The 14,710-nt window shown below is 54.3% G+C and overlaps 1 protein-coding gene across 2 annotated transcripts in view; it reads right to left on the bottom strand.

The window, feature by feature from the left end:
* The window catches only part of SAMD4A (sterile alpha motif domain containing 4A), a 228,665-nt gene extending 214,575 nt beyond the window's left edge, over positions 1–14,090 (bottom strand). For both annotated transcript variants that reach the window (XM_051822872.2, XM_008269681.4), the window contains exons 1-2: positions 13,950–14,090; positions 12,133–12,783 (exon numbers count right to left, since the gene is read on the bottom strand). In XM_051822872.2, the coding sequence (XP_051678832.1) occupies positions 12,133–12,328 (196 nt within the window). In that variant the 5' untranslated portion in view covers positions 12,329–12,783; positions 13,950–14,090. The remainder of the gene's footprint in view (positions 1–12,132; positions 12,784–13,949) is intronic.
* Between the last annotated feature and the right edge of the window lie 620 nt (positions 14,091–14,710).

Consider the following 14,710-nt stretch of genomic DNA (forward strand, 5'->3'; position numbering starts at 1 on the left):
GTCTACTTTGTGGGATTTGTATAACTTAAACACCACTTAAGCACCTTCTGTGCGCTAGACTTCGGGTGATAAGCACACTATTTAGTTATTGCAAAACACTGCATTTAATGATCACAAACAATAGTTCCTGGAGATAGTATTCAGTGTATATGTACCTAGCTGCATGGTGCCCAGCAAACAGAAAGTACAAAGAAGGAAATGGGGGGTTGGCACTGTGGCATGGTAGGCTAAGCCTCTGCCTGCAGTGCCAGCATCCCATATGGGAGCTGGTTCGAGTCCCAGATGCTCCACTTCCAATCCATCTCTCTGCTAATGGCCTGGGAAAGCAGTGGAAGATAGCCCAATGCTTGGGCCCCTGCTCCTGGGCTCAGAAGAAGCTCCTGGCTCCTAGCTTTGGATTGGCCCAGCTCTAGCCATTGTGGCCATTTATGGGATAAAATAGCAGATGGAAGACCTCTCTCACTGTCTCTCCCTTTGCTGTCTGTAACTCTGCCTCTCAAATAAATAAATAAATATTTAAAAAAAAAAAAAAAAAAGAAGGAGAAGAAGAAGAAGGAAATGAGGAAGTGGTAGAGGGAAGGGAATTCTCATCACCAAAGAATATCCTATGGTCATTTTCAGAACTACTTGAAGAGACCAAAAAAGATTTGGAGATTCAGACTGTAATTATGAGTGAACTGTGCTAATAAGTGACTGACATACTTGGCACTTACCATGACTCGTGGTGACCCAAAGGAAACAAGAGTCACTTCAGTTCATTCCAGCTTTTTCTTTTTTTTTTATTTGAGCTTTTCTTAAACATCAATGCAGTGACCCAAGATCCCCTTACTGCCTAGCAAGAAAATAACTGAAACTTTCTCTGTAAGTGGATTTCATAACAAAAAAGTCACAAATCTGCAGCCCAAGTAGGTAAAAAATACAGAAAGGAAACTCTGGAAAGAATTTGAAGATGCTTTTCCAGATCCCCCTTATTCATGCGACCACCCATTCACTCACTCACTCACCCACCCATCTACTGGCTCAGGCTCTCCCCCTCCCTCCTCTGCTCCTGATAGGCCTGTTCTCCCCCTTCTACTCCTGATTCACAAAAGAATCTTAAGGTCAGGAGGGACTTTGTCACCCGTGATGTCATAGCTTCTTTGCTAAACAAACAGATGGAAGTCCCTATCATGGAGAGGCACCTGCAGGGGTTCTTAGGTCCCTGGCAGTTGCCAGCTCATATCCTAGGTTTGCTTGGAAGAAATCAATGAGATAATGTATACAAAGTTAGGTGCCTGGAATACAGTGGGTGCTCAGTATATAAGGGAACTTCACAAAGTTCACGCAGAGAGTGATATGTGGCATCAAAGGTTAAATTGTTGCCTGAAATGCCTGCATCCCATGATCAGAGTGCCTGGGATCGAGTCCTGCCTCCATTTCTTTTTCTGTTTGTTTGTTTTAAAGATTTATTTATTTATTTGAAAGGCAGAGTTACATAGACACAGAGTCAGAGAGAGAGAGAGAGAGAGAGAGGTCTTCCATCCACTGGTTCACTCCCCAAATTGCTACAACGGCCAGAGCTGAGCCGATCTGAAGCCAGGAGCTTCTTCCAGGTCTCCCATGAGGGTACAAGGGCCCAAGGATTTGAGCCATCTTCCACTGCTTTCCCAGGCCATAGCAGAGAGCTGGATCAGAAGTGGAGCAGCCAGGACTCAAACCAGCACCCATATGGGATGCTGGCTCTGAAGGTGGTGGCTTTACCTGCTACGCCACAGTGCCAGCCCCATGCCTCCACTTCTGATCCAGTTTCCTGCTAATGTACGTGGGAGGCAGAAGACGATGACCCAAGAACTTGGGATCCTGCCATTCATGGGGGAGACTCTGCTGGAGTTTCTGGCCCAGCCCAGCTCTGGCTTTTGCAGGCACTTGGGGAGTAAGACAACAAATGGAACATCTCTCTCTCTCTCTCTCTCTCTCTCTTTCTGTCCCTCTCACTGTATCACTCTGCCTTTCAAATAAAGAAACAAACTCTTTTTAAAAATTGATGAAATGGAACTAATAAATGTTTATTTTGGTGCAAATTTGTTGAAACCCATACATAGTTTCTCTTTGATATGCATTTTCCATGAACTTTCTTGAAGATCCACTGACAGCTCCGGCTAAGCCACCGCAGAAATTCCCATGACTGCTTTCCGGGAGTACACTAAGGAAGGAGGAAGAGCTCTCTCCCATCCGGTCTCTGGAATTAACATTCCTGCTTTTTCCAGTTCAACTTTACAGTCCACAGCCTCAGCAAAAATAACCGAATCTTTCCTGGAGCCTCATTTTCCATGGGACACTGACCAGAAGAATGCCGGGAAATTCCGGCAGGGGCACATCCAAAAGGCTGGGGGAGACGCCACGGCAGCGCAGCTCGGCCTGCCTCAGCCCCACACTCCGTTCCTGCTGGGACAGAGAGTGCCAAGAACCTGGCAGTGGATGCCTGCAGACAGTGGCAGTCGAGTTGCTCGAATGAGTGACCGAGCGTCAAAACACAAATAAACCACCTGCCAAGTTCAGTGTTTAACCTGTGTAAGTGAAACTTAAAAAGATTTCGGAGTCAATGAGTCCAGCGCATGAAACACACGGGCATCCCCGGGACCCTCTTTGAGGAAAACAGTCCATGACTGTCCAAAGCAAACCCTGAAAGTACCTGTGGAGTCCGGAGCACAGTACCACCTGGGAGTGACCACAACGTATGTCAGAAACGCCACTCCCTGAACCTCTCCACGCTCCCCACTTCCAAAGAGGTACTGGCCCAGAGCTGAGACAGACTTGCTTTGCTCTGCATGAGAAGCCACCCTGAAACTGTGTAAGGGGTCCCAGAAAAAGGCCTTTCTCCAAGCAGCAAGTTCCAGTGGGTCAAAGGCAAGGGATCCTAGCACCTCCATCTTAGCACCTGAGCTGTCTGCACTGGCTTAACATCTAGCCCCAAATGAGGGCTCCGCCAGGCTAGTGCCATTGGATGGAGCCTGAGCTGGTGGGAGAGCCCTGAACTGAGAAGATTCCAACTCTACCCCAGCTTTCCTGGCCATAGATCTGTCACCGTCTCATCTCAGAGCCTGGGGACACCACTGTGCATGGCCACAGGCGGAGCTCCTGGGTCAGTCAAGGACTGGGACTTGGGGAGGCACCCACTTCCCAGGAGCTGTCACTGAGTTCTCATTTGCAAACAAAGGTCTCCTGGTACACACGCTTGAAGCCTGAAAGCCACTGCCCCAAGGCATGGCACACAGACCTGCAGCACACACAGTCCCCGGAGCTCAGCACAAGGGCGGGAGGCCAGGCCCCGCCACAGGCTCCCTCAGTCACAGTGTTCAGGAGCAATGTCCCCTAGGGATGTGCGTGCACATTAAATTCTGAAAAAAGCTAGACTTTTCCTAGAGGTGTTTTTGATATTATTGCTTAATACTTAGTGCTAATCACAGTATCCTACTGGGAGGAGCCAAGAGAACTCACCAGGTCTTATAATTTTATGGACACTTAAGGTGGATGAAAATATTCGGTGACCAGATATTTGATTTTCCTACCTTTAAATACATGAGAAATTGGGGGCTGGTGTTGAGGCGTAGCAGGTACAGCTGCTGCCTGCAATGCTGACATCCCATGTGGACATCAGGTCATGTCCCAGCTGCTCTACTTCCAACCCAGCTCTCTGCTAATGGCCTGGGAAAAGCAGTAGAAGGTGACCCAAGTACTTGGGCTCCTGCCATCCACCCATGTGGGAGACCTGGATGGAATTCCTGGCTCCCGGCTTTGGCCTGGCCCAACTTTGGCTACTGCAACCATCTGGGGAGTGAACCAACAGATGGAAGCGTGCTCTCATGCATCCTCTTTCTCTTTTTTCTCTCTCTGACTCTGACTTTCAAATAAATAAATAAATACATTAGAATACATGAGGAGCCAGCATAGCAGGTATAGGCACCACCTGCAGTGCCGGCACCCCATATGGGAGCTGGTTCGTGTTCTATCTGCTCCACTTCCGATCTAGCTCTCAGCTATGGCCTGGGAAAGCAGTAGAAGATGGCCCAAGTGTTTGGGCCCCTGCACCCACATGGGAGAACTGGAAGAAGCTCCTGGCTCCTGGCTTCAGATAGGCCCAGCTCTGGCCATTGCGGCCATCTGGGGAGTGAGCCAGCGGATGGAAGACCTCTCTCTCTCTTTTTGCCTCTGCCTCCTTGTAACCCTGCCTTTCAAATAAATAAATAAATCTTTTTTTAAAATCATGAGCATTTGGCCTGCCCCACAGATGCCCCCTCTTCCGTTCACCAAGACATCATTTCTGGCAGGCAGCTGGCCTCATGCTCCTCTCTCTAACCTGCTCAGACCCATCTGAGGCCCAGCAAGCCTGCCCCGTAGCCGGCACATGCAGAGTTCCCCTCTGTGGTTTCCTTCGCGAAGCCAGCAGTAGCAGCACTAACAAGGCAAGAATCGCATGAGCCTCAAGGCACCTGTTTCAAAGGCCACAACATTTCTGCCATTCAGCTCCTTAGACTGCCCCACCACCCTGCTCTCTCCCCTTCGCTCAGCTCAGTGTGGTTCTCTCATCAGAACACAGCATCTAGCAACTACTCCTCGTGCATCAGCTTTACCCCCACAGCTGGACTGTAAGCACCCGGACAGGACTCATGACCCCAGCTTCACCTTGGGCAGAGCACCCAGCTCAGCTGAGGAAACAGGTGCCGTAGCTTCTTGCTGGCTACTCATAGACAGGCACCATTATAATAGTATTATCTACTGTGTAAACAAAATCACTAAATGATTTTATTTTTTCCCCTAGAAAACTAAGACCAGAAAACTGTATTAAAACCTTGATACACAAAATGGGGTGGGAGGGGACCCTCGACCCAGCTTCTGAGTGCCAAGGAATCCCACGCCCGACATATAAGCAGCCAGTTCATGGCAGAGCATTTGGCCTTGAGTTCCAGATGCCAGCTGGGATGTTCCATAACTAAATGACTGGGTTCCAGTCCCAGCCCTGCTCCCAATTCCAACGTCCTGCTCATTTGGACCCTGGGAGGCAGCAGGTGATGGCTCAAGTTCTTGGGTCCCTGCCACCCATGTGAGAGACCCAGACTGAATTCCTGGCTCCCAGCTTCTGCCTGGCCCAGCCCAGGCTACTTCCTCTGAGCTGCAACAGGCTCTTGGCGTAAGCTTGAGAGCAAGGCCCAAGCCCTGAGCAGCTCACCACGAGTGGACTCCCAGCTTCTGCTCTGAAAGGTCTGCTTTCTCCGGGAGACTCCCACCTCAGGCAGCTGCCACGGACATAACAAACAGCTCAGGAGACATTTGACCCCATTCCTTCATCTATGAGGGCTGAATGAGGTTGGAGAGGCCTGGGAAGCAATGAGCAGGAGGGATGGAAGGAAGGAAGAGGCTTAAGACTCAGAGCAGGTTGATGGTTTATCCCGGTTCTATGCACACAGCCCCTTTCCTGGCCCATGAGCTATGTACATAAGGCACTTCACCCATGGCCAGAAGTCCCCACCTTTCTCCCTCTGGCCACAGGGAGGCGCTGTGCTCTCCCTGCTCTGCCGGAGCCAATCCTCTTGAGAATTACCCTTCTGCAGGAAGCACTGGGAAGCTTTCAGCTACTTCTCAGCCCTTCCCACCCTGGTTCCCCCCACCCCGCCTTGCTGGTGTATTGAAAACATACACAAAGCAATCTGACTGCAGTGAAGTTTGCCAGCCTTCTGCGGGCCGGGATGGGGTCAGATCAGAACACGGACTCACTCGCTGAAGCTCTGAGCAACCACGCTAAATGACCACATCCAGGTGCTCATGGCACAGTCTGACCGTGCCTGACCGGCCACAATTCACACTCGCAACAGCCCCATCATCGCAGAATGAGCCCAAGAGACCCACAGCACCCTCAGTGACATACAGCAAATGTCACTCAACTAAGTCATTGCGCCCATTCATCACCAGAAGGGAAAAATGTTGACAAGCAAGTTGGGTACACTGGGTTAGAGCTGCATTTTTAAGGATACAACACGACAGACAGTAGATCGACATGGCAAAACCATAGTAGGAAGGGCACAGTGGGCTCAGATTCTTCTGGGGTTCCAAGTCATCCCCAGTCTCCTTTAGATCCCATTAAGTGAAAAGACATCTGATCACTTAGAAAGATCTCATTTATAGCAACTTCATACCTGAGGAATAGGAGAGACCTTCAGGGCCAGCGCTGTGGCGCAGCAAGTAAAGCTGCCGCCGGTGGCACTGGCATCTCATATGGGCACCAGTTCAAGTCCCGGCTGCTCCACTTCTGATCCAGCTCCCCGCTAATGTGCCTGGGAAAGTGGCAGAGGATGGTCCAAGTACTTGAGTCCCTGCACCCACATGAGGAGACCTGGAAGAAGCTCCTGGCTCTTAGCTTTGGACTGGCCCAGCTCTGACTGTTGTGACGATTTGGGGAGTGAACCAGCAGATGGAAGATCTCTCTATCTCTCTTTCTCCCTCTCTGTTTCTGTAACTCTGCCTTTCAACTAAATAAAAATAAGTAGGTCTGAAATAAAAAATAAAAAAGAAGAGGGCTTCAATGGATCATTAAAATGTTAACTTCTGTACAGTAACACGGTTTTATTATCACCATTTTAGATAGGAAAACAGAGTCTTAGCAATTAGTTGACTATCCCAGTCTAATTTCAAAATCTCTACCCTAACAATCCTCTATAATGTATGCTGTCCCACAGATATAAACAAATGGCCACCTGGGCATTCCTCTGCCTATCAGTCCTTCCTTCTCAGAACATCAACATTGACAGCAACCCAGCTGCTCTAGGATGGTGATGCCACCTAGTGGCCAAAGTGGAAACCATCTAAACCAAATTGCTCCACTTCTCCCATTGCCGTCTCTCAGGACCACGGCACATAACAGATAAACTTTCTCCTGAAAGTGTACAAATGTACACACACACCATACCACACACTCCATACTATTCACGCACCAGACACACACGCATTACCTCATATTACCCAAACAAACACACACACACACACACACACACAACCCTTTTAATTTTCAGCTCCTTTGCTCTTCCCTCCACACCCTCAATATGCCCCTGCCCAGATGTCTACTTGTTCCTACCTCTATCTCTGCAGGATGAGCTCTAAACCCCTTAGCTGGCAAAATCCTGCACCCATCGCTTCTGTTTCTACTTCCCGCTCCTCAGAGCTCGGCATGTGACATCCTTCCAGCCACTCTGAACTCATCATTTCCTGCACACAACCAGCCCCTTTCACAAAGCAATGTGCTTTCTCTTTTTCACCAACACTATTCCTTCTCTCTGAAAATGCCTCTGACCTGCGCTCAACAATCCTTTCTACATATTGAACCAACTCCCAGTCACCCTTCAAGACTGAATTCCAACCCCTCTCCTCAGTGAAGTCTCCCCCAGCTCCGCCAGGCAGTCCACCGCTAGGTCCACGATGTCCCTGGGCCCTTCCCCTCACACGTCCTAGTCCCATGTCCAGGCACCACCACCTGTGACACTCTGTTGGTCACTGACCCACCACGGAGAGCACCTGTCACGCACCAGGTATGAGTTACTATCCATATCATCAGGAAAACCTGACGCCACCCCTGAAATGTAGAAACCCCAAATCCCGAAAATGGTGGGGCCAACACGTTCACCCTCTAAAGACAACACATGCCCACCACTATTTTTGCCTCAAGCACCAGTGTTTCAGATAATCTTTTCTCTTGAATTGAAGTGAGCAACAAACTTTTTTTTGCCATTTATTTACTAAAAACATACGCAATTTTCTCGCAAAATATGCACTATGCGGCAAGTTAAAAGGCTTTGTGGATTAACTTGTGAAATTCCATTTGTTGCACTGTTTCTACTGAGAATTATATTTCAAGTCCAAATAACCCAAGTCATAAATAAATGATTCCACACAACCTAGTTTTCTTGAAGGGGAGCTGCAGATAAAGCCAGGGGATTCATTTTTGGCATTTGCAGGTATCAAATGACCCACACAGTGAGACTGCCCCGAAGTCTCTAGATTAACCCAGGCTGGGAGCTGAGGGGTCCTTATCTATGCTGGAAAAGGTGCTGGAATTGAGCTCCTACTTAGAAAGGTGACCACAGTCAATGCCCCCCGAGGCCGGCGCTGCAGCTCAATAGGCTAATCCTCCACCTAGCGGCACCGGCACACAGGGTTCTAGTCCTGGTCGGGGCGCCGGATTCTTTCCTGGTTGCCCCTCTTCCAGGCCAGCTCTCTGCTGTGGCCCGGGAAGGCAGTGGAGGATGGCCCAAGTGCTTGGGCCCTGCACCCCATGGGAGACCAGGAGAAGCACCTGGCTCCTGCCTTCGGATCAGCGTGTTGGGCCAGCCGCAGCACACACGCCGTGGCGGCCATTGGAGGGTGAACCAACGGCAAAAGGAAGACCTTTCTCTCTGTCCCTCTCTCTCACTTTCCACTCTGCCTGTCAAAAAAAAAAAAAAAAAAATGCCCCCCGACATGAAAGAGAAAAGTGAAAAAAAAAAAAAAAAAACAGAAAAACAGAAATAAATCCATAGGAACTGACAGATACAACCATTTTCTCTGGATCTCAGATGACCATGAACCCGAGACAAAGGATAAACCACGAATCACTGGATTCTCCATAGATTTAAGGGAACAAAAAGTTAGTATCAAAACGTAGGCCACAGATCTCAAATAAGCCATGTTTAAGAACACAGTAAATCTATTCAAAGTCTACCCTGCAGCAGGCAGAGCCAAGTTCACACTATCATTAATTAAATCTCTTTATTATACCAAAATCAAGCCCCAGAGAGCAATCCAGTTCCCGTTCACCAAGTTTTGACATCTCTGGACACTAGAAGAGATGTGTGTGTGTGTGTGTGTGTGCGCACGCACACACTTCGTTGATGATTACAAAATAAACTAAATGATACAAGATGACTTTGGTACAGGAAGTCTCAGCCATCCAACGAATGAGTCATTCCGCACAGCCTGGTTTTCTGAATTGGTAAGAGCTTTACACACCAAAACAGCTTTGGAGGTTAATTATCTTGGGTGTAAATATTTTCAAAGTTTATTGTAACATTTCCCTGCCTTCTTAAAGACTGTGTCCAAAAATGTATCCTTTTCATGTTTCCATGTTATTACTGGTAAGTAGTAATTACTGGTTTCTGTTACCACACAGTGATGTCCACAGGGTCAACCAAGGTTCCTACCAATGTTCCCCAGCCTCCAGTGCTTCTGCCCCCAGTTTTTGTGTCTGAAGTTATAGCTTTCCTGTGTCTGTCCTCGTTTGTGGGCTATCAGGAATCCTGCTTCACTGCTGGTTACAGCAGTCTAAATGTGCTACCCCTAACACACTGTAGATTTCTTTTAATTAAAAATAAATTTAGGGGACTGGCATTTGGTGTAGCAGTGAAGCTACCACTTGAGATGCCCACATCCCATAAAGGAGTGCCTGGGTTCCAGTCCCAGCTCCACTCTTACTTCCGACTTCCTGCTACTGTGTATCCTGGGAGGCAGCAGGTGATGGTTCAAATACTTGGGGCCCTCCACCCACGTGGGAGACTCTGAGTTTCCAGCTACTGACTCTGAGCCAGGCCTTGTCCAGTCCTGGTTGCTGCAGCCATTTGTGGAGTGAACCACTAGTGGACAGGAGATCTGTCTCTGTCTCTGTGTCTGTCTCTCTCTCTCCCCACTCCCCTCCATCTTTCCCTCCCTCTCAAGCAAACAATTTTTTAAGTCAGACTCGTGTCTAAAGTCAGAGTCTGAGAGAGGGCCTGAAGTATTCTCCAGGACTTTGGTGCCGTCCCTTCTGGCTGCCAAGTGGACATTTCCCCACCCCCCTTCCTGGTTCTTGGCTGATTCCTGACTCGGACAAGGAAGGCCACACTACAGACTCAGCTACGTGAAGACAAATCATGATGCTTTTGATGATCCTCATACTTTAAAAGTAAACCCAACCACCACAGGTCCTCCCTGATGAATTTCTGTTTGAGCCATAGCAAACAAGTACAAAGGTTTCCATGCAAGTTGAAAGATCAATCCAGGGGCCAGCACTCTGCCAACATCCCATGTGGATGCCAGCTTAGGTCTCTTCCAATCCAGCTCCCTGCTAGCACGCCTGGAAATACAGCAGAAGTTGGCCCAAGTGTGTGCGCCCTTGCCCCCCTGTGGGAGACCTGAATGGAGTTCCCAGCTCCTGGCTTCACCGAGAGCCAGCTCTGGCCACTAGGGCCATTTGGAGAGTGAGCCAGTGGATGGAAGAACTCTCTTTTTGAGTAAGCCTGCCTTCCAAGTAAATAAACCTTAAGAAAAAACAATCGAGAACATGATCTTACGCAATGGTTCTATATCCTAGACATGTGCATGACATAGCAGCATGGATAAGTAGTGTCATATTCAAAAAAGTACAGAAAACATTTTTTGAGAGAGAAACTTACCCAATGACTTAAAAGTAATTCACAGATATCCAATTTGGGTTACTGGATGACGAGATTTTTAAACGAAACCACTTCTTTCAACACCATACATCCACTGGCGTTACTCCCTAAGCTGACAGCTGCTGTTTGGGGAAAGGCCCTCGCCCTTCCTCCAGGCTCAAAACTGTTGCTGCAACACGGGAATAACCGTCACGTGTGCCAACAGCCCCTAAAGCAGCAAGGCCACGCACACACGGTGAAGAACTGTACAGAATTCCTCCGCATTCTATAACACGCAAAAGTTTATGTAATCCTGTTTGTCAAGCCTGCGAAAGCAAAACCAGGCAGGTGACCCAGGCTAGCGGCGGACACTAAGGAGGAGGCAGCACAGCCAGCAGGTCAGCACTGACTGCAGTTTGCTCCCACCCCCTCAGGAGGAGGCCAGTCCTTCAGCTATTTATAAACGTGGAGCTCAACCAAAGGGGGCCCTGCCACGGACACCCGGGGGTGGCAGCTGGGGGCCCCCAGGCTGGGGCTGAATGAGCTCTCCCTCTGGGTGGCCATCCGTACTTGGCAGTGCGCGGGGCCTTGGGTGCAGTCCTGTCTGGTCAGGAAAAGGCCTGTGAGAATTTCCAGCAGGCACTTCCACCCTGGGATTCTATATATGGAAGCATCCCATTCTAGGGTTTTCAGCATCACACCAGGAGCAGCGCCATGCCGGAGAGGGGGAGGGGAGGGGAGGGGAGGAGGAGGCCGGCTCTCAGCCTGCGCCCGCCCGCCAGGCGCTCTCCCTTTAGTGTCCCGCGGGCCCTGCCGCCCAGGACCAGACCGTATCACCAAATGGCAGCCCAGCGCTCCGCCGAGCCCGCGAGGCTCTCAGCCCTAACACGGAACAGCTGGAAGAGGACCCTGCATTCTCCTCCCTGCACAGACACTGGGGGCTGCCTGCGCCCCCCACCCAGGGCAGCCCTCGCCCCCTCCCCCAGGACAGAGTTTCAGTCTGTCACGAGCCGAGCCGTGCAAGCAAAACGTCAAGCTGTGTGCACTTTCCACACTAGTTGGGATGTCTGCAAATGCCAGCAGGGTAGCAGGAGGTAATTCTGCTCCGGAAAGTTTCCGAAGGAGACCTAAGGAGGAACCCGACCCCTGCCTGCTCTCTCCCCGACCCCCCTTCCATAAGCTCCGCGTGGGGCCCACCAGGACCGGCAGGTGTAACCGCAGCGCAGCCCGCTGCAGGTGCCATCCTAGCCGTGCGTAGTGTCCCCTGCACAGTTCCTGAAGCCGAAGCTCTCAACAAGAATTCCACGGCGGGGTGTTTTGTTTTTTTTTTTTGGGGGGGGGGCGCGTAACAACACTGGATTGTCCTCCCTTCTCCAAGCTCGGCTCCCAGAGGGCAGCCCCCGGCCGGCTTTTTTCACGTGTTGCTGAAATCCAGCGAGCCACGCTGCCCAAAAGAGAGGGGGGAAAAAAGCCCAGAAAATCCAGACTCTACGTGACCTGACTTACTTATTTCTCAGGAAGCTGCATGAGAGAAAAATCAATCATTCATGCTACCGTGGCGACCACACGGAAGGGACCCAGGAGTGCCCGACGCGGCCGCAGGAGGGGGCAGGTGCCGGGGGCTCGCCGCGGGGGGAGGGGGGAGGGTCTCCGCGCGGGCCGCGGCCCGGGAGCGGGGAGGGGAGGGGGGCGGCGGGCGGGACAGCGGCGGCCGCGCACTTACCCGGGCTGTTGGCCTCGCCCTCGAGGACGTGCAGCTCGGCGCAGTCGGCCAGCGAGTGCTCCAGGCAGAGCTGGAGGAAGCGGGCCTGGGTCTGGCTCACGCGCTTGAGCAGCGACAGCAGCGCAACAGTCTGCTCGCACTCGTTCCAGCCCTTAAACCAGCCCGCCAGCACCCCGACCTGGTCGCGAAACATCATGGTTCGGGAGCCGCGCTCGCTCGGCAGAGCCCCCCTGGCGCCCCCGTGCGCGCGGCGCGGCCCGGCCCGGCCCGAAGTTTGGCGGCGCCGCAGCCGCGCGGCCGCGGGAGACGCGTGCCCGTTCCAAGGTGGCTCGGGCGCCGCACGCTGCAGGTACTGCCTCCGCGCCGCCCCTCTCCGCCGGTCTCGGCTGCGTTCCGGTGGGGCTGGCTGGCTGCCCCGGAGACGGCGACGGACGGTGGCGCGGAAATGTTTCTTTTTTTATATATTTTTTTAAAAAATGATTTTCTTGCTTTTTTAAAAAAAATCTCTCTCAAGGCACACAACTGAATGAAGAATGCTCTTTCCCCCTTCTCGCGGCTTCGCGGTGGTGGTTTCCGGCGTCCCGGGGTCTCCTCCCCCGCTGGGCGGCAGCGCGGACCCTTCACGCCCGCATTCCCGAGCGGCGATCACCACTGGAAGGAGAGGGAGAGCTGCAGTGAGACCTCGGCCAGCCCCGGAGCGCGCCGGGGGGCGAGCGCTCGGAGGGGCCGGCGCGGGGGCGCCCGCGGAGGCGGCTCGCCCGGATTCCAGCGTCCCCTCGCGCCCGGATGCGGGCGACGGGCTATTCCCGCCCGGGGGGGTGGCGCGGAGCCTCCTTCCCAGCTGCGGGAGGAGACCCCGCGGCTCCCTGTTGCTGCCGCGGCGAACGGCTGAAGCTGCGCGCACGCCGCGCCCGGGCGGCCTCCGGCTGTGCCTGCGAACGCCGGCACCAGCAACAGATCTTCCCCGCGCACAAAACTTGCACTGCGGCTGAGGAGGGGCGCGGGCGTGGGGGCGAGGGCTAATGCGAAGCAGAGGCGGAGGCAGCGGCAGCCCGGGTTCCTTCCTCCTCCTCCTCCTCCTCCTCCTCCCACTCCTCCTCCTCCTCTTCCCGGAGAAGCAGCCGAGCGGCTGCAGCTCCATCTACAGCAACAGCCAGCATCTCCACCGCCAGGCGCCCCTCTGGATTTAGGCCGTGAGCAGCCGCGGCAGCAGCTCGAGACAAAAATAAACTCTCCCCACCCAGAGCTGCGCGCCCAGCGGGCGGCAGCGCAGCCTGGAGCCCGGGCTCCCCCGCGCCGCGCCGCGCCAGCCCAGCCGGGCGGTCTCCCGGGCCTGCTCGGTCCGGAGCGGCCGGGTGCGTGCGTGCGTGTGCGTGTGTGCACGCGCGTGTGTGCTTCGGGCACTCTGCCCCGCCGTCGCCGACGGGCGGAGCTGTCCGGCCCAGAGCCTAGCCCTCGCGTCCCAGGCCGAAGGCGGCGTGGCCCCAGGCGCACGCCCCGCGCCCACAGCCCGTGCCCGCACTACTGCTTCCCCGGGCGGCCCGGCCGGGAATGTGGAGCACAGCCGTCGGCACACGCCCCCCAACGACAGCAAAAAGTTCGGTTTCGGGGGTTCCCCCAGTCCTCTCTTTGGATCTGGCGGCGGTGGCGCGGGTGGCGGGGAGGAGAGCCCCAGCGGCTGTGCTCTCGAGGGGTGCCCGGCGCCCAGCATCCCGCCTCCCGGCTCCCCCAACTTCTCCAGCGGAAGGGGACCATCCCGCGACTCCCCAGCGACCAGAGGGTCTGCCCGCTGCGGGCGGCAGAGAGAGGGCGCTCACCTTGGCGCGGCTCATCCCGGCGGCTCGGGGTGCCACGCGCGGGTCCGGGGCCGCGGCGGCACTCAGCGGGGCTGGGCGCGCCCGGTGTGCGGGCCGCGGGCCATGCCGTCGGGGCGGGCGGCGCGGGGAGAGTGCGGCGCGGCGGGGCGCGGGCGCGGGCGCTGCCGCGGCCGCTGCTGCTGCCTCCGGCGTCGGCTGGCGGAGGACTGAGCCGCCCGAGCCGGAGCTCCCCACATGCTACTGATTAACATACACCATTACATCATGGGCTTGGCAGGGAGCGCCCGAGCGGGGGGGAGAGGAACCCGGGCGGCGGCGCGGCTCGCGGGGGGAGTCGGGGGAGGATCCCCGGGCCCGGCGGGCGGCGAGGGGGAGGCGGATTCCTGAGGGGGGGGTGACGAGGAAGGGGGAGGGGCGGGTGGGAGGAGTCGGACGGCGCGAGGGGTCGGGCTGCAGGAATCGCCTGGCGCAGCGCTCAAGTTTGGAGAAGGGGGCGGGCGAATTCCTACCCTCTGCCGCCTGCGTGTGCTGGAGGGGTCGGGGCGCTGGAGCCATAGGAGGGGCCTGGAGCCGGGGTGGTGCTGCCCCCCACCCCCACCCCTCACCACCGCTGCTCGTCCTTGGGAACCTGACTGTTCAACCCCCGTGACCCCTCGGCCTTGCTGGGGCTCGGAGGTGGCTCAGCGGCGTGGCCCGCGGGCGGCCGACACACGGGGTCCCTGCCGCTGGGGGCCTGGATGGGTGCCGAGGGTGGCACACGC

Source organism: Oryctolagus cuniculus, chromosome 12, assembly GCF_964237555.1.
Source record: "Oryctolagus cuniculus chromosome 12, mOryCun1.1, whole genome shotgun sequence".
NCBI classification, from domain to species: domain Eukaryota; kingdom Metazoa; phylum Chordata; class Mammalia; order Lagomorpha; family Leporidae; genus Oryctolagus; species Oryctolagus cuniculus.